Source organism: Mizuhopecten yessoensis, unplaced genomic scaffold (assembly GCF_002113885.1).
Source record: "Mizuhopecten yessoensis strain PY_sf001 unplaced genomic scaffold, ASM211388v2 scaffold5467, whole genome shotgun sequence".
Classification (NCBI taxonomy): domain Eukaryota; kingdom Metazoa; phylum Mollusca; class Bivalvia; order Pectinida; family Pectinidae; genus Mizuhopecten; species Mizuhopecten yessoensis.
In genome coordinates this window covers 126992-151775 of record NW_018406064.1, presented here as the reverse complement: position 1 = coordinate 151775, position 24784 = coordinate 126992, and the positions used below count along the sequence as shown (strand labels likewise).

The following is a 24784-nucleotide window of genomic DNA, read 5'->3' as shown; positions in this document are numbered from 1 at the left end:
TTACCTAATGAGCTTGCTGCCAAATACTTAAACATCGACTACATGTGTTTCTGTATGACCATTGTCGTAATTATCAAATATGATATTGTTTAAACTAACTGTACTTAACTGTAAACTGATGGCGACATGATGGAATTAAGTAAAATCGGGAAGACTAAGATAGGTTTATGATTATAAATACATTGAAATCAGGTTTATGATTATAAATACATTGAAATCAGGTTTATGATTATAAATACAATGAAATCAGGTTGATGATTATAAATACAATAAAATCAGCAAGTAATATCAGGAAAATTAAAAAAATAAAATATGATGCACGAGTTTCAAGTGTAATGTTTTATTACTTATTATTACAGACGCCTAACCCTTGCATGCATGCTTTTTTAATAAACAGTGACCGTACCCCAAGAACATGTAGCTATATACTGGAAGATACACTTTACACGTAAATAAGCATCGAAGAAAATATAAACTATATATCAACTTCATTTATTTTACAACAATTATTCAAATTATTTTAACTTATATGAATCACTTTTGCTGGCCTATATGTTAGCCCGCGGGGGATCATTATGTGTGAGGTAGCCGGAGTACCCAGAGAAAACCAACGTGGTCAAGCAGGTGACCCTATACCTCTGCACGTTCGATCGAGAAATCAATCCGCGGCGGCCTTGGCGAACAGCAAGTTTGCTATCCACTGCGCCACCCTCAGTAAAATCAGCATGGCCCCTAATGGAAACTGGTGAGAAACAGATGATACCTATACTCTAGCTTACCCCAGAACTATAAAAAGTAGGTGACAAGAACATTCTGCGTGGAGGTTCCATTAAACTACTCGAGGTGTGTGAGAAACAAACTGTTGATATTATACATGCCTGCTAAACTACTTGAGACAGGTGCGAAACTGTACCCTCTAAACTACTGAGACTGATGTAAAACTGTTGATATTATATGTACCCCCTAGACTACTGGAGGCAGATGAGAAACTGATGATATTATATGTACCCTCTAAACTACTGGGGGCTGATGATAAACTGTTAATATTATTTGTACCCCCTAGACTACTGGGGGCAGATGAGAAACTGTTGATATTTATATAGTTGTACCCTCTAAACTTCTGGGGGCTGATGTTAAACTGTTTATATTATATGTACCCCTTAGACTACTGTGGGCTGAAGTAAAACTGTAAATATTATACATACCCTCTAAACTACTGGGGGCTGATGTAAAACTGTTAATATTATATGTACCCCCTAGACTACTGGAAGCAGATGAGAAACTGTTGATATTATTTGTACCCCCTAGACTACTGGGGGCAGATGAGAAACTGTTGATATTTATATAGTTGTACCATCTAAACTACTGGGGGCTGATGTTAAACTGTTTATATTATATGTACCCCCTAGACTACTGTGGGCTGAAGTAAAACTGTAAATATTATACATACCCTCTAAACTAATGGGGGCTGATGTAAAACTGTTAATATTATATGTACCCCCTAGACTACGGGAGGCAGATGAGAAACTGTTGATATTATTTGTACCCTCTAATCTATTGGAGGCAGATGAGAAACTGTTGATATTATATGTACCCTCTAAACTACTGGGGGCTGATGTAAAACTGTTAATATTATTTGTACCCCCTAGACTACTGGGGGCAGATGAGAAACTGTTGATATTATTTGTACCCTCTAATCTACTGGAGGCAGATGAGAAACTGTTGATAGTATTTGTACAATTTTAGACTACTGGAGGCAGATGAGAAACTGTTGATATTTATATAGTTGTACCCTCTAAACTACTGGGGGCTGATGTAAAACTGTTAATATTATATGTACCAACTAGACTACTGGAGGCAGATGAGAAACTGTTGATATTATATGTACCCTCTAAACTACTGGGGGCTGATGTAAAACTGTTAATATTATATGTACCCACTAGACTACTGGAGGCAGATGAGAAACTGTTGACATTATTTGTACCCTCTAAACTACTGGGGGCTGATGTAAAACTGTTAATATTATATGTACCCCCTAGACTACTGGAGGCAGATGAGAAACTGTTGATATTATTTGTACCCTCTAAACTACTGGGGGCTGATGTAAAACTGTTAATATTATATGTACCCCCTAGACTACTGGAGGCAGATGAGAAACTGTTGATATTATTTGTACCCTCTAAACTACTGGGGGCTGATGTAAAACTGTTAATATTATATGTACCCCCTAGACTACTGGAGGCAGATGAGAAACTGTTGATATTATTTGTACCCTCTAAACTACTGGGGGCTGATGTAAAACTGTTAATATTATATGTACCCTCTAGACTACTGGAGGCAGATGAGAAACTGTTGATATTATTTGTACCCTCTAAACTACTGGGGGCTGATGTAAAAATGTTAATATTATATGTACCCTCTAGACTACTGGAGGCAGATGAGAAACTGTTGATATTATTTGTACCCTCTAAACTACTGGGGGCTGATGTAAAAATGTTAATATTATATGTACCCTCTAGACTACTGGAGGCAGATGAGAAACTGTTGATATTATTTGTACCCTCTAAACTACTGGGGGCTGATGTAAAAATGTTAATATTATATGTACCCTCTAGACTACTGGAGGCAGATGAGAAACTGTTGATATTATTTGTACCCTCTAAACTACTGGAGGCTGATGTAAAACTGTTAATATTATATGTACCCTCTAGACTACTGGGGGCTGATGTAAAACTGTTAATATTATATGTACCCTCTAGACTACTGGGGGCTGATGTAAAACTGTTAATATTATATGTACCCTCTAGACTACTGGGGGCTGATGTAAAACTGTTAATATTATATGTACCCCCTAGACTACTGGGGGCTGATGTAAAACTGTTAATATTATAGGTACCCTCTAGATCTATGGGGGCTGATGTAAAACTGTTAATATTATATGTACCCCCTAGACTACTGGAGGCAGATGAGAAACTGTTGATATTTATATAGTTGTACCCTCTAAACTACTGGGGGCTGATGTAAAACTGTTAATATTATATGTACAGCCTAGATTACTGGGGGCTGATAAAAAAAACTGTTAATATTATATGTACCCCCTAGACTACTGAGGGCTGAAGTAAAACTGTAAATATTATACATATCCCCTAGACTACTGGGGGCTAATGTAAAACAGTTAATATTATATATACCCCCTAGACTACTGGAGGCAGATGAGAAACTGTTGATATTAGTTGTACCCTCTAAACTACTGGGGACTGATGTTAAACTGTTAAAATTATATGTACCCCTAGACTAGTTGAGGCAGATGAGAAACTGTTGATATTATTCGTACCCTCTGAACTACTGGGGGCTGATGTAAAACTGTTGATATTATATGTCCCCCCTAGACTAGTGGAGGCAGATGAGAAACTGTTGTTATTATTCGTACCCTCTGAACTACTGGGGGCTGATGTAAAACTGTTGATATTATATGTACCCCCTAGACTAGTGGAGGCAGATGAGAAACTGTTGATATTAGTTGTCCCCTCTAAACGACTGGGGGCTGATGTTAAACTGTTAAAATTCTATGTACCCATAGACTAGTGGAGGCAGATGAGAAACTGTTGATATTAGTTGTACCCTCTAAACTACTGGGGGCTGATGTTAAACTGTTAAAATTCTATGTACCCCTAGACTAGTGGAGGCAGATGAGAAACTGTTGATATTATTCGTACCCTCTGAACTACTGGGGGCTGATGTAAAACTGTTGATATTATATGTACCCCCTAGACTAGTGGAGGCAGATGAGAAACTGTTGATATTATTTGTACCCTCTAAACTACTGGGGGCTGATGTAAAACTCGATGCATGTGAGAAACTGTTGATATTTTACGTACCCACTACTTTATTAGAGGCGGAGGGGAAACTGTTGATGTTATACGTACCCCCTAAACTACTGGAACCAGGTGAGAAATTGTCGATGCCTGTTGAGTATATATAAGTGACATCTCCACCACTGTGCTGTGCCAACCCAGAACCCGCCACGTTGACATCCACCTTGTAAACTCCCTCTGGGCCGCTACCAATAGTACACGTGATGGAAGTGGTTGTGGAGGCATTAACAGTGCAGGCTGTACCTCCTATCATAACAGTATTGTTTGCAGAAGTTCCACTGAATCCAGTTCCAGAGATGGTAGCGACTGTGCCAGTTGGTCCTTAAAATACAACCATAAGTTTTCACACCATAATGGTTGAAAAAGTTGTGCATAATGTCCTACTCCTTTAGCCTATGACGTAATTTTGAATCAGTTATGCTTTATTTTTTTAATTTAAATTCCGACGAAATCAAATATCATTACATTTAATATGTGAGCAAAGGTATAGTATAAAAAGACAATAACTTTCATGCAGAGGGTTGTCGGATAAAGAAATTACAAAAGATTTTCAAAAAGAATGAAACATGGGACGGATGGAATTTCCTTATTCTACAAACATGAGCAATAAAGAGCTTTTTCTCACTTCAATCAGCAGATTTTTTTTTTCAAAAAAAGGGGGTAGCAATTTTCTCATCGTGGAATGGTTATGTTTCCAATTGCGTGACGTCATGTCATTGTTTTCCCCTTGTGACGTCATGCACAGGGAATGGGAATGTAATATAAAACAACTCTTATACCCTTTGCTTGCCCTAGACAGGTTTTTCATTAATGCACAGTAATAAACGAAATTGTGATTCTTTTCTGAATATTGTCCACAGGACGGACACTCAGCTATACTGAATGCACAGTCTGAATATATATAACAACACAACTGACATATTCCGTTTTTGCGTAATGAAGAGTTATCTTCTCTTGGGAGCAGGTATTGAATGTTACATCACTTGTTTGTGAGAGTAGCGTCATCAATTTTTGAGAAAACGACGCAATTTTCTCACACAAACCAATAACATAACAATCAATACCTGCTCCCAAGATAAGATAACTCTGCAATACGCAAAGACGGAATAGTGACCGATTTTTTATTATGCTCATTAGAGTGTCTTGTGGTTTTGTTGTCGATAAGCACGTTCTTAATATGAGGACATGACATAACTTGGATTTGACTTAGATTCAAATAGCGGCTGTCGACGATGAAGCAGAAGACGCTTCCCCTTCCGGACCAGATGGTCCTACATGTATTTTCCTTGTACTTGTCCTTGTCAAGGGTTTTAAATATCAAGCTTTCCTTTGTTAATACTTTGCCTTCATTTTATCGATTTTGAGTTCAATTGGTAACTTTATGTTATAATTGATTTTAAAACAAAGACAAAAAAATTAAAACAAAGACGGTAGGTGTTTTTTTTAAATATGTGTGTTCACTCCAGTAAGATGTTTGGGCTCAAGATTGATAAAACAACTCAATATTTATTTATTTTTCTGATGTTGGAAGTTATTACTTCTTATCAAAGCTTTTGTTTTTATTTATTTGTTTTGCATCGCCGGTATGTAAACCAGAAGAGGAGGACTCACCTGTGCCAGGTGATATTCCCGTTACAGTAGGTGTATTACCCGTCAGCCACTCAAAGTCACAGGTACCAGAGCATTTGGTCGGCACGTCATTAATCAACATCATCACCTGTAGTGGACGCAAATATAACTTGTAACGATTCAATATTGACCAATTATAGCTAAACATTTTCCTTAGGGATCAGCGTTTTACCTGTACAAACTCGACATTTAACTTTAATATATACTTAACCTGTTAACTAACCTGTTAACTAATCTGTGTGTCACAGAAAATAATACTTTCAAAAGCTGTACACAGATTTGAATTTCCACTGTGTTATTTTCGCGTTTTCGTCTGGAAAATCATTACAACATTTAACACCATATTTTCAACATTTCATCGTGTATCCCTACCGTAAACTTTTAATGCGTTAAATTACGCTGTGGATTTGTTCAACGGTGAAACTATTTACAGTGTCCGTTTTAAAGTTTCAACAGATACCCGTGAATTCAATGTGAACGGCCCACACTGGTTATTGGCTGTAGCCTTTTGATTCCTGAGGATACTATCAATCGTCAAATGGCATCAAATATAAACATACAAAGTTTTCTTTTGTATCGAACTAGATATTACAAAAAGTTCTTGAAATGAAAATGTTTACATCATTGTTTAATTTGCAGTTGAATAATTCCGCGAAAAGCGCACATACAACAATAGTTGCAACAATTTACAGAAGTCAGAACTTGTGGGAAAACGTGATGACGAAAACGAAGGTTATTTTTCACAACCTTTTTCATGATACTAGTAGACTAGTTTGATTCTTTAATATGCATCAAAAGAATCGCTGGGCAGCTTTACGTTTAATTAGCCAGCGTTTCTTTTTTACCTGAAACCAATTAAATTGCTAACTGCGTGCCTTCATTCTTGTCATGACAAATTACAGGGAAGCAGGTAACGTAAGTGAGCGAAACCTACTGAAGTTTGAGGATGGTGTATATAGTGTTGGCGACTAGTTCTGTCACGAATAGGAAACAATAATGTGTGGCTTATTTCCCTTTGCCCGTTTCATATCCGTAGATATATCATATAGATCTCAGCACTGGAGTTTTCATGTGTAACGCTATTCCATTCATCTCTTATATCTGGTCGTCCAACTTAACTGCAATTCTTTTCTAGACAGAATGGCGTTTTACTTAAAAATGACCCAGTGATCCGGTCGCTATCCTATCTTTACACTTAACCTGAGAACAAGTGTGACTGGGTTAATTATCAAAGCTAAACTGTTGATTTTAAATGTCTGCACTGTTGATGGTAACCATTATCGCATTAACCCTTTCACCACTGTAGACCATAATCGACTCATCCATATCAATGAATGGTAGAGTCTACTCAAGTTACATAGGGTTGAAAGGGTTAATGTTGTGATCAATGAAATATACATGAAGAATTCATTTTACAAAATGAGTGCTAAAAGATATGTATGTACAAATATATGTAGATTGGATATGCAATATAAGTTTGAATTCTCAATCGAATAGTTTCACGGATTCACGTGAAAATATGACATTTGAATTACAGACTTTTGAAAGAATTTTTCACATATGAGCATGGTTATATTATCTATGTTTCTCAAAATTGATACAGATCTACTTTACAGATAATTTGTACCAAATATTATTAATGTCTCTCGCAGTAGAGATATTAAATTACATATTCAACTTGTGCATGATTAGTGCTTTTAATAATGTTAATATTTTGAAATAAAAGACATATTTTGATTTTCGCTTCAGCAAAATTACCTGTGCCTTGTCGTGTGGAACTCTTAAGAATTCTCCAGGTAAGGCATCAAAAACAACATGGCCGTCAGTCACATCTTTGGGTGTCATGACAACGGATTCACCTGTAAGTTGGCTGGGATCCACCTTAGAAAACCAAATATAGAAGATTTATATTTTAATTGAGACACAAATGGTCGTTGTTATTTCGTAAAATTGTACGATAAAATGATAAACTTTTATCAAAAAAAGTTTTTAGAAAATAATCTTACTCGTATTTGTTTTTTATTAGTAGAAGATCAATGTTGGTTACTTTTCAAAATACTTTACAACCGCTAAGGTTATTTACAGTAATATCATTGATCAGACTACACAGCAAAACTGAACTTATGTTTACAATCCATAACAGTTTACACCATAGGCTAACAAACAACAAGTACCACTGGAAAGTGATATTTAATTAGCCAATGGCATGCTGACAAAATTACCTGGACTAATGATTGGTCCCCAGCAAGTGAGGTGTACTGAATCGTCCATTCAAAGTTGGCGCAATCCCCTTTCTTGGAAACGGATACTTCATTAAGTCCATTGATCGTCTTCAGGTTATCTGCTAAATCATCTGTATCAATGTTTGCTGGGATCGCTTTTGAAAAACAAAAAAGAAAACTCTTCAACAACATAAAAGATAGAGTGATTCATTTTGCTCAATGTCACGGATCAAAGACTCAATAATAACAACAATAAGAAATAATGTGAGTTTCATTGAATAAAACATGTATATCTGTTTTTAAAACCATGAAATCTCGAAAAAATAAGTCGCGGACAATTGTTGTGTATGCTAAGGAACCAAAGGCTTATTTTCGAACCTGGCTTATTTCCAAGGCTTTTTGGGTTTTTTTAAAAAACCATTAAATGGTCCAAGCCTGAAATGTATATTGCTAGGAATATTCATAATAATTTACCGTCAAAAACCCCGGGGTAATTTGATCTAATTACATTGCTATAAGCATATTCAACTTTTAATTTAACACAAAATGACCGCAGATTTGCATTGTCCACTATTTCTGACAGGACAATAAGTTCTGCCCTTTTTTCAAAGCATGCTTATTTCTAAGATACATTTGACTGCAAGGAACCCAATGCTTATTTCTAAGATACATTTGACTGCATGGAATTCAATGCTTATTTCTAGTATATATTTGACTACAAGGAACCCAAAGCTTATTTCTAAGATACATTTGACTGCAAGGAACCCAAAGCTTATTTCTAGTATATATTTGACTGCAAGGAACCCAATGCTTATTTCTAAGATACATTTGACTGCAAGGAATCCAATATTTATTTCTAAGATTCATTTGACTGCAAGGAACCCAATGCTTATTTCTAAGATAAATGCATTTGACTGCAAGGAATCCAATGCTTATTTCTAAGATACATTTGACTGCAAGGAATCCAATGCTTATTTCTAAGATACATTTGACTGCAAGGAATCCATTACTTATTTTAAAGGCGGGCCTATTTTCTAATCATGCTTATTATCAAGGTTTTAGGGTACTAAATGTTATTCCAGTTTGTGATAGCTAAATGAGCTATATATCTGTACCCTCCTTACACATATCTATGCATCCTCATGCTCTAACCATCTAAGTTACATCTTTGAGTTACATGACACAACCAGTGCACACGTCTCCGTATTGCTTCAGGCATGTTTCTAATAAAAAAACATTTTTACACTTAAAATTCCATCACGTCTTGACTGATATTTATATATTTGTCCCAATTAATAAAACTAAAACACACAATACCTATGTTCAGGAATTGGCATAATAAGCATACAACAAGTATATGTTTAATGCTGAAATTTGACCATATATTTTCATATATATATATATATATTATTCATTTGTTGTTATAATTTTAAACCATTTAACCATAAAACTATAGCATTCACATTTGCTAGGTTTCAGAATTCCTAGTTCTTTGAAATGCATTATTTACAAAAGTGCATAAACGATAATCTTGTGAGATATTTAACAAACGCTGTGAGTGAATATCAAAGCATAACCGCGGAAACGTTTTTCACTATTTAAAAAATAAATAACACAAACACCCAAGAAAATATTTCCAAACTGACGGTTAAGTGATTGTCATCATTTCTTTGTAAGTGTGGATAGAATGGTTGATAACAGGAATTCACATTAATATAGATATAAAAGTGAATTTTCCCTATTTTCTTTTCCAAAAATAACATGACTTTATTATATAAGATTCATGATCGGAGATTTTTTTCCGCAAATTTCGAAACTTATGTAATATATATAAATGCCCGAAACTTACAACTAATAGTTGATCCTAGGAACGTTAGGTTGAAAGTTCCTTGAATTGGTGCGGAGGCAGCTTGAACACGCGACACTGCCACATCGGCTCCAATGGGTCTCTGAAACAAAAGATAATAATATGATAAATTTACTCTGATTATTTATAAATTATCTCTTTCAGTACATTTTTTTACTTTAATAGATGTACTCATTTTTATTAATGTTTTAAAAAGTTAATCAAGTCAAATTATACATATTATAAACAACATGATAAAGGCTCCCTTTTGTTTATCACATTCCAAATAATGTAACAAATAAGACAATAGTTGTTTGTCTATTATGAATAAAACACAAACTTCCAATAATCGGGGTTATTTCAGAAGAAATTAATGCTTATAGCACTAATTTTTGAATTGCACCAAAATTTACTGATCATGCATTTGTTAACATAAACTACCGGTGTGTTAGTGAGGAGAACTTTTTTCCTAGTATCATAATGCAGGTCACGTTTTTTTCTAATATTGCTTATTCATACATACATCTTTTAACAATTATGTTCTGCTAAAAAAGAATGAGTTATTCAGTTTTGAGTCGGCATCCTATTTGGAAAAATAGAGTTCAAATATTAATGTGAATAGGCTCAAATTCCTTATTTTGTTACATATGAGAAAAATCTGCACAGGGTGCAGTGAATATTGATGTTTTTTACCTGTGCCGAATCGGACGTGAAAAGAGGGAAGTTGTTTCCACAATTCAGCGGGAAAAGTGTGACGTGGTGACTTCCTGAGGACTCCGCCACTGTAACGTTGGCAATCTTAACACCGTTCGGCTTGGCTGGCTTCAGGCGTTGTTTTGCAATACCCACTTTAGAATGAACAACTTATATAAATTTGCTGCACTTCTGTTATCAAAATCATTTCACATTATATTTAATGAATTTCTTAATTACAATATGATTGTTGCCAGAATAACAGACTAAATACTAACCGTCCGTGCAAAAAAACAGTTAGAAATTTAAAAAAAGAAGGGACATAACTTCAGGAACAGGGGAGGCTACTCCAATTTATTAACATATCACCTCTTGATATACAGTATCATTGTACCAAGTATGGTATAAATTGCTGCAGCACCTTGGGAGGATTAATGCGATCAACATTTTAAAACAAAGGGGTATTACTCCAAAACCAAGGAAGGTATTTCCAATTGTGTCTCTGAACTAAGAACAATCTAAATCACTACTGCATCTACAGAGGAGTAATAGAAACAACGATTTTAAACAAGAGTGCATAGCTTCATAAATAAACCGAGGACACTCAAAATGATATGCTATATTCGCATTCCTTCAGCGTAAATGTTTGGGTACCACTGGTATCAATTAAAACAGTGTAGTGCCTTTTGACGAATATGCGCAAACAATATTTTCGTTTAAACAGTGGGGCAAAAGTGGGTAAATGGGAAGGTAACTTATAGTATTTCAGTGCAATGGCTTTTTGTAACTAAGACAGAGTAGTGAGAATATCGTTATGTACACAGACAGATGCGCGGACAACCCAATGCTAGTATAAACTCCTCCCCAATTAATTTGTTGCAGGCGTGTTATTATTGAAATAGTTTGATGTACTGATCGATCGGCCTGATGTTACTTTTTTAAGTATCAAGTATATTTTAAATCATACTGAAAACTAAATTGTATTAAAGGAAAAAAAATGGAATGATAGCCTCGTTTTGAGATTGATCAGACACTGACATATTTCATTTATATATTTTGTCTTTATGTAAAATATTAAAATGTGATCGGATTAACTACCGTCGGTTGTTGGTGGAGATGTGCCAAAGAACACCTCATCGATATAAACGTCCCCGGAGCGATAGATGTACACTGCTTTAAGGTAGAATCTAGTTCCGCCGGTCGCTTTAGCACTTAAAGCAGACAGGACTTCAACGCAACTGTACTCCCACCTACAAATGAAAAACTCAGAAATCATACATGCAATGGATAGTATCTCAGTTAGAATATGATTTTACTATAAATTCTAGTAAACCTATCGCTATTTCAATGTCAATTGGTGTAATTTTACCAACTGAGGTTAAACAAGTCAGTGTCGTGATAAACACAAGTTAAGTGTGTGTTGCCAATGACTACTACAACATTTCCTAATTGTACGTCATATAATTGTTGTGACAGGGAAATTCCCTAGTCTTTACCCTAGGATAGGACGAAAATATTTGTCCCTGACCAGAATTGTGAATTTCTCTGTTTGACAAGGAGACTTTGATATTTGAATATTAATGAAATGCTGAAACGAAAAGAATTTCTTGTTTGTAATGGACATTATATGCTTGCCTGCTAAATGTACCAGCAATTCAATGATTCCGATGAAAGTAAAATGAAACAACTGTAAAAACGTTTTGAAATTTCAAAATTACAAGAGGCCCACAGGGCCTGTATCGCTCACCTGGATAATAAAGCAACCATGTGAAATTATTCTTATTACATAAAATCCCTCCAATGGAACAGAAAAGAAAGATTTTAAAGATTTTAACCTCTAGTTTCCCTATTGGGGCCCACAACTCTCAGCCCCCAGGGGGTCCAAACCCACCGTTTATACAAAATGTATTTCCCTTTGACAAAGGATGCTCCAGGTTAAATTGGGATAAAATCCCTTAATTCCTATGGTAGAAGAAGGATTTCAAAGGTTTTACCTCTATTTCCCCTATTGGGCTCTGCCCCCAGGAGGGCCATGCCTACCATTTATACAAAAGCGAGTCCCCTTGGCCCAAAGATGCTCCAGACCAAATAAGAAGAAAATCCCTTTATCCCTACGGTGAAAGAAATTTTAAATTTAAATTTTAAAGATTTTACCTCTGTTTCCCCTATTCGGCCCCACCCCTCTGTCCAAAGGGGGGCCGCACCAACCGTTTATACAAAATTGAGTCCCCTTTGCCCAAGGATGCTCCAGACCAAATTGGGATAAAATCCCTTAATCCCTACGGTAGAAGAAGGATTTCAAAGAATTTTACCTCTATTTCCTCTATTCGGCCCCCCCCTCTGCCCCCAGGGGGGCCACACCCACCGTTTATACAAAATTGAGGTCCCTTGGCCCAACAATTCTCCAAACCAAATTGGGATGAAATCCCTTAATCCCAACAGTTAAAGAAGGATTTTAAAGGTTTTACCTCCATTTCCCCTATTGGACCCCACTTCTCTGCCCCCAGGGGTACCACTACCACCGTTTATACAAAACTTAGTCCCCTTTGCCCAAGGATGTTTTGAAATCTCAAAATAAAAATGAGAGACTTCAGGTAGCCGTTGTATTGTCAACTCCTTTCATTAACCTGTCTTTACACTTACTATCAATTATTGTGTTAGGTTCATGTTGTATAAGATTCTATAACAAATATACACGAGTAAGAATTTCCTGAGTAAGGTCTCGTACAAATAAATCAGCCAATCAGCAAGTGTTGCATACGATTGTATCATTTACCTAAAATGTGTTCCAGTTAAATACCCCTGAGTAATTTAGATATGTTATTGTTGAAATATTTCTTACTGAATGAAATCTTCAGATATTCAATATGTAAAGAGAAATGTATGGTTTAGTATGTATATATTATGATATTTGATGGTAGATTTATATGGTCACCTGAGTTATGTAAATCTTCAAAGTATCAAACTGTTATCTCATGGTTATAATTTCAATCAAATCAACAAAATATACCCAAAAGAATCAATTTCTTATACAAACTGTAGTAAATTTAACCCCCTGCAAAGGGGCAAAAGTGGAGCCTGGGGGTCAAGAAATTCATTATTTTGATAAAGCACCTGAATTCCGTCTTTGCGTATTGCAGAGGTATCTTCTCTTGGGAGCAGGTATTGATTGTTACGTCATTGGTTTGCGCGAGAAAATTACGTAGTTTTCTCAAAAATTGATGACGTTACTATCACAAACAAGTGATGTAACAATCAATACCTGCTCCAAAGAGAAGATAACTCTGCAATACGCAAAGACGGAATACCCCTCCATTTATCTATGAAGATTATTTGTTTCTAGCATATCTGAGTCTGAAGAAGAATTCATAGATGGCCAAAGCCCAACCTGTCATAGTATCAAACTGTCATTTCGAAGTTATAATGTCTATCAAGTTTGAATGATATCCAATTGGAAATGAACCAAATATACCCAAAAGTATCATTTTTCTAGCTTTAGCCATAAAGCGCTTTAAGACCCTTCAAAACCCTTCCATCGATGTAGATTACTTGTTTCCAGCATATCTTGGTCTGGTTAAGATTTTTTAATTTAAGCCAATTTGACCCCTTTTATTGTAGCCCCACCCCTCAGCCCTTGGGGGCAAGCCCGGGCCCAAACTGTAAACGTATCAAACTGTTGTTTCATAGTTATAATGTCTGTCAAGTTTGATTAATTTCCAATTGAAAATGAACCAAACATACTCAAAAGTATCATTTTCCTATAAACTATAGTAAACTTCGCCCCCTCCCCAGGGGTAAACATGGAGTCTGGGGGTCATGAAATTCACAATTTTTAATAAAGTATCTCAAGATCCTTCCATCTATGACGAGTGAAGATTTTAAAAATTTAAGCCAATTTGACCCCTTTTAGCCCCGCCCCTCAGAGCCCCTGGGGGTGGGAAACATATAATTCACACTTTCGGTGCATATTTGACCAAGGAAGATTCCTGATTTTTTTTATTGAAATCAGTTTTGCGGTTTCTGAGAAGAAGTTGAAAATGTAAATTGTTTACGGACGCATGACGCATGACAAAGGGCAATTTCAATAGCTAGGGCACTTGAGACTTCGTCTCAATGGAGATATAACACAAAAAACGGAGTGTACTCTAAATAAACTGCGAAGCGGTTTATGATGAGAGTACACTCCAGTTTTTTGTGTTATAGCTCCATAACATGAAAAATATATTAAAGTTAATCCTTATAATTTAATCTACTTTACACAATCCCTGTGGAAATTCACTTTTATTGATTGACTCTTTTCTCTTAGAAATTATTGCGCTGATGTATCAGCCAATCAAAAGCGCATTACAAACGGCGACGTCATTTTTTTTACGTTATGGGCTGATAACATAAATTTGTAAGCCAATGAAAATGCTTGTTACAAGCAAGATTAAATTATATATCAATATTTGAGCAAATATTACAACGCATAACAATATATTGTTAACCTAGAAATTCAATAAATGTTTAATGATTTTATAAACCTGTAGAAAATACCAAAAGTAACCATCAGATCAACAAAGGAAATTGGAAAATTATTTTATCGAGTTTTGAAAGATATCATAGCAAGCATGATGCATTTTGATAATATTGATTCAATATTTATGCTATTTCTGATAAGTTATTCCATGAATGTGTTTTAACCCCAAATAATTATTTGTAAATATGTTGAAATGCATTGCCATTTCAAAAATTGCAATATACATATTACTAGACAAATATTTAAGGATTGGTTGTCATATTTTTGACATGCATTGGTGTGTAACATACATTGGCTTACCTACATATTGAATGGTGCACACTTATGTTTCACACCAATGCATTTCAAAAATATGACAACCAATCCTTATATTTACAATTTATGTTAATCAACTTACAGTTCACGCAGAAATAAAGAATGTATGTTATACAGAAATAACATACATTGGGCCCGGTAGAAACATCTAGGCTCTGTGCAGTGGAAATGTAAATATTGCAATATATTGGTAGAGCTATAGTATTGCTTCCCCTGTAGACTAAGTAGTGCGCTAATCGTGGATAACCTGCAGACTAAGTAGTGTGCTAATCGTGGATAACCTGCAGACTAAGTAGTGCGCTAATCGTGGATAACCTACTTACTCGGTATTCCCACTTGTTGTAATGACGTTCGACAATGTTGACCACTTTCCAACAATCTCCGATTGCTGGTCTGTATATTCATACCAGACTCTCAAGTTAGCCCCAATGGCTCCTTGGTGAGCAAAGCACATCTACAACACAGACAGTGAAGGTTTAGTGGATTTTGAAATATTTCATAACGATACAGAAGTATTGTATTGGTTATTTTCTTTTTATAACGTTCCATTTTAGCCAATGTGAATGAAATAAAAGTCTTTCATTTTGTAATAAAAATCAATTCTGCTACATTTTTGTTTGATTTGGGTTTAATGTCTTTGCATGGTGTCATTCATGAGGTCATGACAACATTAGGTTCATTGACATACGCGATTCATGTTGTTTATGTCCTAAAACCCAAAGTAGTGTCAACTCATAAATGATGTAAAGATCAATTGCATTCCTAATACTATACATTTTAAAATGCTTTAAAGTTGTCGATCCAACTATGAATTAAACAAAATATATAGCCATCTTTCTGTATGTATAATAGGGGGTAACGCAGAAGACTGAGATCATTATGTTTTTGCAGGAAAATATAAAACTTCCATCGAAGGTCCTAGCAACAGCATAGCAACAAAACAATCAAAATGAAGATCCATTTTCAAAATTTTATTTTCTATAATATTACTAGTGATTTGTTTATATATATTTATTTAAACAACGTATTTTATCTGAAGCTTGAATGCAAACATGTTCATTTTAATGAATATAACTAACAACAAAGCGGCACGGCGGACGGCGAACAAAAACTACGTCTGAGTAATTACGTGATGTGACCCGAAATTGTATTAGTACGCGACGTGATTAAGTGACACCTGTGTTATGCAAAAATATATGTCATTTTCGCTATGGGTAATTACATACTAACCAATAGAAAACCTTTAGGGTAATAGTTAATGTTATTGCCCCCGTTGACGAAATATAGTTTACCTGAATAAAATGGTTTACTGTCAAATCCATTAACAGTCAAAATCCAACAAGATTTGGTGACTTTAGTTAACCGGACAAGTACCCCAATATAATACTTATGTAAATGACAATAAGGTATTCAGTATTAGGAATCCTTGTCCCGCTAGCCTCCCTTTCATGAATTAAGAAGACGTCCTCTACTGCTTTGTTATATTGTTTAACATGATTTAGAGGTTCTCTTTCGCAATATCTTGCAAGATGGTCATATGATTGTTAGCTTTTTGGTTGAAATTAATTAAATGTATTAACTATGCTACGAAAAGGAGAATCATTATATGAATGTTTAGCTGAAAATCTCACAATTTGTCGGAAATATCGGTCCTTAAATTATGTATGGGAATGTAATATGTAGTCGTTTTGTGGTTTCTTATATAGTGACTGATCACAAAAATTTACACATAATTTACATATTATCTTTTTCATTAAATGTCTTTGTTCATAATCATATGATGTGCTTATAAATATAGGATCTTCCATGAGTTTCCATTTCATGAGATTTATGAAACAAGTCTAAGAATTGTTTAATTAAGCAAGCCTTTGGCGAGCGAAAATGAAAAATTTGCGATGAGTTTCATGAATTTCATTTGAAATGATAATGAGTGTAAGATCCTTTTTATCATATTTATTCAAGATTTGTGGAACTTATTTGCGTAAAACGACAATTTTCACGCAAACTTGAAATTTAAAAAGCTGCCATTTTGACTCCTGTGCGTAAGTCTGTGACGTCATGTTCTTGTCCTGGTCGTGACGACACAATTAAAACAATTGAAAGTTACAACCAATCAAAGGGCTAATAGGTCACATAACATTGGTTAATACACAAAAAAGTATGGGATGGGTATATTCACTGGATAACACAGTACATTATGTTATAAAATTATATATATTTACCTTTGGGCTCAGAGTCAAGGAGAGTGGGTCGATATTTGAATCGGATTTGAAGATATATCTAGGGTTTTTGAGGACATAATTGCCGCAGAATGCTTCCATTTCTGAATAACGGTAGTTCCTGTTGTAGGAAGGAGTGGCGGAGGAGGTCTCAAAAGTGTATTGCACTTTCTTCCCAGCAGGGCTCGATATCACCGATGGGCAACGTGTGCTGAACAGCTTCTCCATGGCAGATTGTACCTGAGAAATAAAAACAAGTAAGTCCTAACAAATAATCTGGGACAATAAAATAATGTAATTTTATATCTTCAATATCGGGTAATTAATTGTATCTTTACTTGATTACAGGTATTTCCTTGTTGCTTGCTGCTGAAATCACTTAACATGATGTGACGTTAAAATATTTTGACGTCGTCGCACTAGATATTGGAGCTCATTTCTAGGACAAAAATTTCACTCGATCAAAGAAGACGATTTTTTTTCTTTCTTTAAAAAACCACAATACCCTCTTACATATATGAATAAAATAATAAACAAGAAACCACCTTTTGAGTATCTGGTGTGTATAGTATAATGTTACATATATAAGGGCCCATATTCAGGAAACTGTTCTCATGCTCAAACCCAGATTTTGTGCTCAAGCCCAATTTATTTTGCCAATGATCAATTATTAAGAAATAAGCTTTGTGTCAATGATTTAGACGAAACAGTTTTTGACTGTGTTACATGAGTTAAGTGAGCTTCAAGAATTGTTTGACTTGAACACAGCTTTCAAGCTTGAGTATGAAAAAGATTACTGGTACGTGAATACGGGCCAAAATCCTGTAATTGTATTTTAAAAAACATAATAAACATATTGCAGCTCGTGCAATAAACAGAATGTATAACTCAATTGAGTCAATTTGGTGTATTCCGTCTTTGCGTATTGCAGAGTTCTCTTCTCTTGGGAGCACGTATTTATTGTTACATCACTTTTTTGTGAGAGTAACGTCATAAATTTTTGGGAAAACGACGTAATTTTTTCATACAAACCAATGACTTAACAATCAATACCTGCGCCCAAGAGAATATACCTCTGCAATACGCAAATACGGAATATGGATCACAATCAGGCATCACCACACACTATATGCCCTACATATTAAATTATAAGCTTGGTAAGAATAAATCTACGCTGAAGAAAATGGAAAAAGGGCTTGTTCCGCATTCTTGGCATATATAACAGAACTGTTCAAGGTTAGAAAGGAGTATAAGAAAGTACTTTCATACACCTCATTAATCATGCGTGATGACACAATAGGACAATTAGGAAGTGACACTATTCCGATGATGCAATGAGGACATTGCGATGCGTTTAAGTGGTTTCTGAACTTATTCTGGTGATTTGAATGAGAAAGAAATAGTTCATGCTCAATGGCGTAGAATAGGAAAAATCCACCCATTGGTTTCTTGAACTGGTAAAGTTCAAGGCATGATGAAATAGTCTTGTAATCTAAAATTTGGAAAGTAAAACCAAATGTGCCCAAAATAGCAACCATAAGTGTTTTGTTTTTAATCATCCCACATCTGCTTTCCCTATTATGACTTACCTCGCTGGACGATGCCCCTGGAGCCACGAGAGGTGCAGGTATTCCTGCCATAGACAAGGCTACCACGGTCCCTTTTGGAATCCCTGTCGTTGTCTTGGCAACAGTCACTGTGAGTGAATCTGAGGCTTCAGCAACAAATGCTGAGAAATCTCCTGTAAAAAAAATGTACAAAAATACTTATTAAAAATCCTTGCATCAGCTTCTTGTTGTGTTTGTATCATTTTGATGGATACATTGTATCAAAATCTGACATATGATTGTTTGTATCCGTCAGTAATGCAAACTTAAGAAAAGATATTGAATACAATTTGATTCTTTTTTTTAAATATGCATCGGAGGTGAAAGTTTATAAATAGATTTAATGCGCAATGCACCCTATCAAAATTGAAAATAGTTTTAAGATATACCATAAAAAAGTGAACATCATTTACTTTTTACATTTTACATTTTACATTTTAAAGATTATCGTACGACACATACACATTTCCCTCTTCGAAATGAATGTCACAACTATATATCCCATTCCCAGGTGGAAGTCAATACTCCTCTAGGGAGTGAATGTCACTACTACATATCCCATTCCCAGGTGGAAGTCAATACTCCTCTAGGGAGTGAATGTCACTACTACATACACCTCTCGGGAGTGAATGTCACAACTATATATCCCATTCCCAGGTGGAAGTCAATACACCTCTCGGGAGTGAATGTCACAACTATATTTCCCATTCCCAGGTGGAAGTCAATACACGTCTCGGGAGTGAATGTCACTACTACATCTCCCATTCCCAGGTGGAAGTCAATACACCTCTCGGGAGTGAATGTCAATTCTTCATACACCTCTCGGGAGTGAATGTCCATACTTCATACACCTCTCGAGAGTGAATGTCACGACTACATACACCTCTCGGGAGTCAATGTCAATACTTCATACACCTCTCGAGAGTGAATGCCACTACTACATACACCTCTCGGGAGGGAATGTCAATACTTCATACACCTCTCGGGAGTGAATGTCAATACTTCATACACCTCTCGAGAGTGAATGTCACTACTACATACACCTCTCGGGAGTGAATGTCACTACTTCATACCCCTCTCTGATGTGACAGTCACTACTACATACCCCTCTCTGAGGTGAAAGTCACTACTACATACCCCTCACCGAGGTGACAGTCACCACTACATACCCCTCTCTGAGGTGAAAGTCACTACTACATACCCCTCACCGAGGTGAAAGTCACTACTACATACCCCTCTCTGAGGTGATAGTCACTACTACATTCCCCTCTTCGAGGTGACAGTCACTACTACATACCCCTCTCTGATGTGACAGTCACTACTACATACCCCTCTCTGAGGTGACAGTCACTACTACATACCCCTCTCTGAGGTGACAGTCACTTCTACATACCCCTCTTCGAGGTGAAAGTCACTACTACATACCCCTCTCCGAGGTGACAGTCACTACTGCATTCCCCTCTTCGAGGTGACAGTCACTACTACATACCCCTCTCCGAGGTGACAGTCACTACTACATTCCCCTCTCTGAGGTGACAGTCACTACTACATTCCCCTCTCCGAGGTGAAATTCATTACTACATTCCCCTCCCCGAGGTGAAATTCATTACTACATTCCCCTCCCCGAGGTGAAATTCATTACTACATTCCCCTCTCTGAGGTGACAGTCACTACTACATACCCCTCTCTGAGGTGATAGTCACTACTACATTCCCCTCTTCGAGGTGACAGTCACTACTACATACCCCCCCCCGAGGTGACAGTCACTACTACATTCCCCTCTCTGAGGTGACAGTCACTACTACATCCCCCTCTCCGAGGTGACAGTCACTACTACATCCCCCTCTCCGAGGTGACAGTCACTACTACATCCCCCTCTCCGAGGTGACAGTCACTACTACATCCCCCTCTCTGAGGTGACAGTCACTACTACATCCCCCTCTCCGAGGTGACAGTCACTACTACATCCCCCTCTCCGAGGTGACAGTCACTACTGCATTCCCCTCTTCGAGGTGACAGTCACTACTACATACCCCTCTCCGAGGTGACAGTCACTACTACATCCCCCTCTCGGAGGTGACAGTCACTACTACATTCCCCTCTCCGAGGTGAAATTCATTACTACATTCCCCTCCCCGAGGTGAAGTTCACTACTACATACCCCTCCCTGAGGTGAAGTTCACTATTACATACCCCTCTCCGAGGTGAAGGTGATGGTATACTTGATGCCGTTGGTCTCAGTTGCAACATCCGTAACGGAAACACTCTCTCCGCTGTCAAAAACTGGCAAGTTATTGATGGCCGTTGCTACATCAGAAGAGTCAGCTCGGAAATCGATCAAACCTGCAGTCACAAGGGTATGAATTCTTATCTTACAAGAGAATGAGGACACCCTATATGTTAAATCAAGTTAGAGTCAAAGTATGTCCAAGCCAACAAACGGCTACTAAGAAAGTCTTACAAGAGCGAATGTCGACATCCAAGGGCGACGTAGAAGAAGATAAACATAGCCCTAGCTTACGACTAGATTACTAAGACCAATACGAAGGGAACCATTGATGACATTAAAGGGGAAGTGTGTTACAAAAATAATTTACGTTAGAAGAACAAATGTAGAGAAACAATACACATAAATACGAATAGGAGTCCGGTAACATTTTAACACTGTTAAAACAGGTGGATATCCAAGCATTGACTGTAAAATTATGTCAATGGAGATTACCAAACTTTCTAACAAATGCTCATAGATAACTGATTTATTTAGCTAGATTTTCTCAATTTTGTAATTTCTTCATTACTAATGTATAACACTAAAGATAATAACATATTTAGTTCTACCTGTACTCAGTGTAAACGGACTATCCGATTTGTCCCCTTTTCCAGTATTTTGAAAAGGCAGAGGCTAGGGAATAGCATATTAGGCACCGATCCGCGAGTAGCAGTTATTTTTAAGGTCAAGTAAAGGACAAAGGGATATCGCCCCCACTCTAGTAAATTACCTGTAAATGCGGTATACAGTCCCAAACGGATCTGTCCTCCACTCCAGTAATTTACCTGTAAATGCGGTATACAGTCCCAAACGGATCTGTCCTCCAGTTCCAGGTACATCCTCCTCCACTGTGACTTCCTGAACCGCTGAGGTCGAGGAACCGTTTGTAAACCCGGTGAAAGTGAGGCTCTGGATCTCGCGCTTGACAGTTGAAGTGACCTCTAACTTGTGTACCTCGGATTTGACGTTATCTGTATAGGCACTTGTTAGATTGGTGTTGTAGAAACGCGCTGAAACTTTAGCAAAAGCCGTGGACGTTCCTTCACGATGATAGACCTCCATGTAATATCTACAACAAACAGAACATGAATAAGAGTGCAGTTATTTTGTTAAACTTAAAATACGGAGACGTTATATATACTCTCAAACAAAGAAACATAAGGCGCTTGATTCATGTTTTAACATTTAACGAATGATGGACACAGATCAGTAGAAGACCAGCCTTATCACATTGTACATGTTTAGTGCTCAATGTATGACATTTCAATGACTCTGATGGTACAGACTCTGTCATCTCCATTCGACATTGACCGGTCACTTGCCTGATAAAGGTGAGATATCATACTGTATACCAGGACATTTTCGCTTTGGTTTAATTTTTTGCCTTTTTCGCCCTCCGCAGTAAGACCGTATTTATCATATATAACAGTGAATATTTGTACAACATTAACCCTATATTCTTGTCAAGTGTGAAATTTACACTGGGCAAATATACAATTTACCGGTGAAGGGCAAATATTTGACTGGGCGAAAATTTCCGGGTATAGTATATTTATATACTGGTCAACGAAACGTCACACATAGACACTACTACACTGGCTGTGTGTTTTATTAACATAAATACAATCCATACTTCAAAAACCGAAAAAAATGTTTTGAAACCCCGCATCTCATCCCCTTATGTACATCCATATGTGTAACCATGTATCATGCTTGTTATAGGTATTCATTCCAATAGCTAATTTATACTATTATACCCGACCACTAAAACTCCTATGGTATGCCGTATTAATCTCTCAGTGAAAATTCTGCAGCAGGTGATAATAGTTTTCGACAAAATCCATGAAAACATTTGTATTCAAAAGTTATCATGTTTATATTTTAGTTTTTGTTTATAAAATGTTGTAAAATTTTAATGATGAAAACAAAAATAATCTGACAATGTAAAGATAGGGTCAAATGAGCAATGGATTCATTTTCAAAAACATTAATTATGAACACGTTAAATTCATTGCAAAGTAAATAGCATAGCCGAAGATTTATCGAATAATAGATGTTAATTATTCTGATAACCAAATATCTACATGTGTGTGGCCTAAAATTGCCTCTGTGAAGTCCCGTGCTTACTTGTTGGCCTTGGATAGGGACATCCTTGAGGAGCTCTGACTGCTGGCTGTGTCATAACTGTTGGTCTTTCCAGAGTAAGCAATCCTTGCCTAACATAACAAATAAAATTCAGTGTGAAAGTATATAGGAATGATGTGTATCTCTACAACGTATTTATTTTACAGTATTTGTTAACCCTTTCACCACTGTAGACCATAATGGACTCATCCAGATCAATGTATGGTAGAGTCTACTAAAGCTACCTAGGGGTGAAAGGGTTAAACGCATTTCCCAACATATATATATCACTCTTGTTGACGCATATGGATTTGTGCAGAGGTGTTTAATGTGGTGCGAAATTGAAGTACCCGGAGAAATCCCTCGTGGTCTGGCAGGTGATTCATACCTGTACTCATCCGATTGCGGAATCGAACCATAACCGTTTTTGTGAAAGACGAGTGCGCTATCCACAGCACCCCTGCCAACCCCGATACTGACAATCATGCTTATGATGAATCATTGTCTTGTCAGAGGACAAGATGGGGAAAGTTAAACTACATGAACCTACCCGCTACATTGGATTTTCTATTAGTGAGTGTATTCCTAGGTCAAGTTTTAGTTCCGTTCTCAGTTTAAGTACAAATAAAACTTGATGCAAGTTCACTGACTTAATGTATAAGAAAATTGTTTTGTTATAAATCTAGGTTTAAAACATGTTTAAACTCAATGGGAAGGCGTACTTTTGCAGATTTTACGCAATATCAAGAAAAGCTATAAAAGAAGCCTAGGCAGGAACTAGAAACCGGAACCTCAAAATGACAGAGGGACACCCTAACTGGCTGAGTTATCTAGTCACTTGTTAGCGACGGGGTCCAACCACAAATACTCAGCAGTTCGGATTATTTAGAGGCCTACCATGTTAGAAGGATTGTCATCAGTACTGAAATGCAGCTCCGCCCCATCTTCGGCCTTGATATGGAAGCTGTAGTCCCCATCAAAAGGAGGCACGAAGAATCCGCTCATCTTAGTGACCATATTTTCCATAGTACTATCAGTGTAGTATGCTTCATCCAGAAAATCCATGTAGTAGTCGGCAGCAGTATTGTCTAAGGCCCCAACCTCGGACAGCAAAGCCTGCGTCTTTGTGGTCGCATTCCAGATTTCTAGCTTCAGACCACGGTTACCTAGCAACGGTATACTGTATATTAAGAAACTTATGAAATGTCAAAAGGAGTTAATATATATATATAGGTAGATCAGACTATCACCTTGAAGGTATATTCGTGCAATGGAGATAACTTGTATCAAAGTCTATTAACGATGATAACTTGACGTATTCTGTACAAAAATAGATCGATGTGACCTTAAAACGGGGTATGAGTGAGAATTTGGGTTATAAATAAATAAAAATGAGTGAATTGAGTAAAAAGTAGAGGAAAATGATGGTATCTGTCAAGGGAGATAAACCAATGTATAAAGGGAGA

The 24784-nt window shown here is 36.6% G+C and overlaps 1 protein-coding gene across 1 annotated transcript in view; it reads right to left on the bottom strand.

Annotated features, from left to right (window-relative positions):
* LOC110450750 (fibrocystin-L-like) overlaps positions 1-24784 on the bottom strand; it is a 109651-nt gene that overhangs the window by 46447 nt on the left and 38420 nt on the right. The window contains exons 12-25 of the mRNA XM_021498431.1: positions 24216-24484; positions 23322-23410; positions 21980-22263; positions 21119-21268; positions 18908-19059; positions 17322-17558; positions 15423-15553; positions 11364-11515; positions 10266-10420; positions 9576-9675; positions 7727-7881; positions 7263-7385; positions 5487-5592; positions 3927-4196 (exon numbers count right to left, since the gene is read on the bottom strand). Of these exons, the coding sequence (XP_021354106.1) occupies positions 3927-4196; positions 5487-5592; positions 7263-7385; positions 7727-7881; positions 9576-9675; positions 10266-10420; positions 11364-11515; positions 15423-15553; positions 17322-17558; positions 18908-19059; positions 21119-21268; positions 21980-22263; positions 23322-23410; positions 24216-24484 (2373 nt within the window). The remainder of the gene's footprint in view (positions 1-3926; positions 4197-5486; positions 5593-7262; positions 7386-7726; positions 7882-9575; positions 9676-10265; positions 10421-11363; positions 11516-15422; positions 15554-17321; positions 17559-18907; positions 19060-21118; positions 21269-21979; positions 22264-23321; positions 23411-24215; positions 24485-24784) is intronic.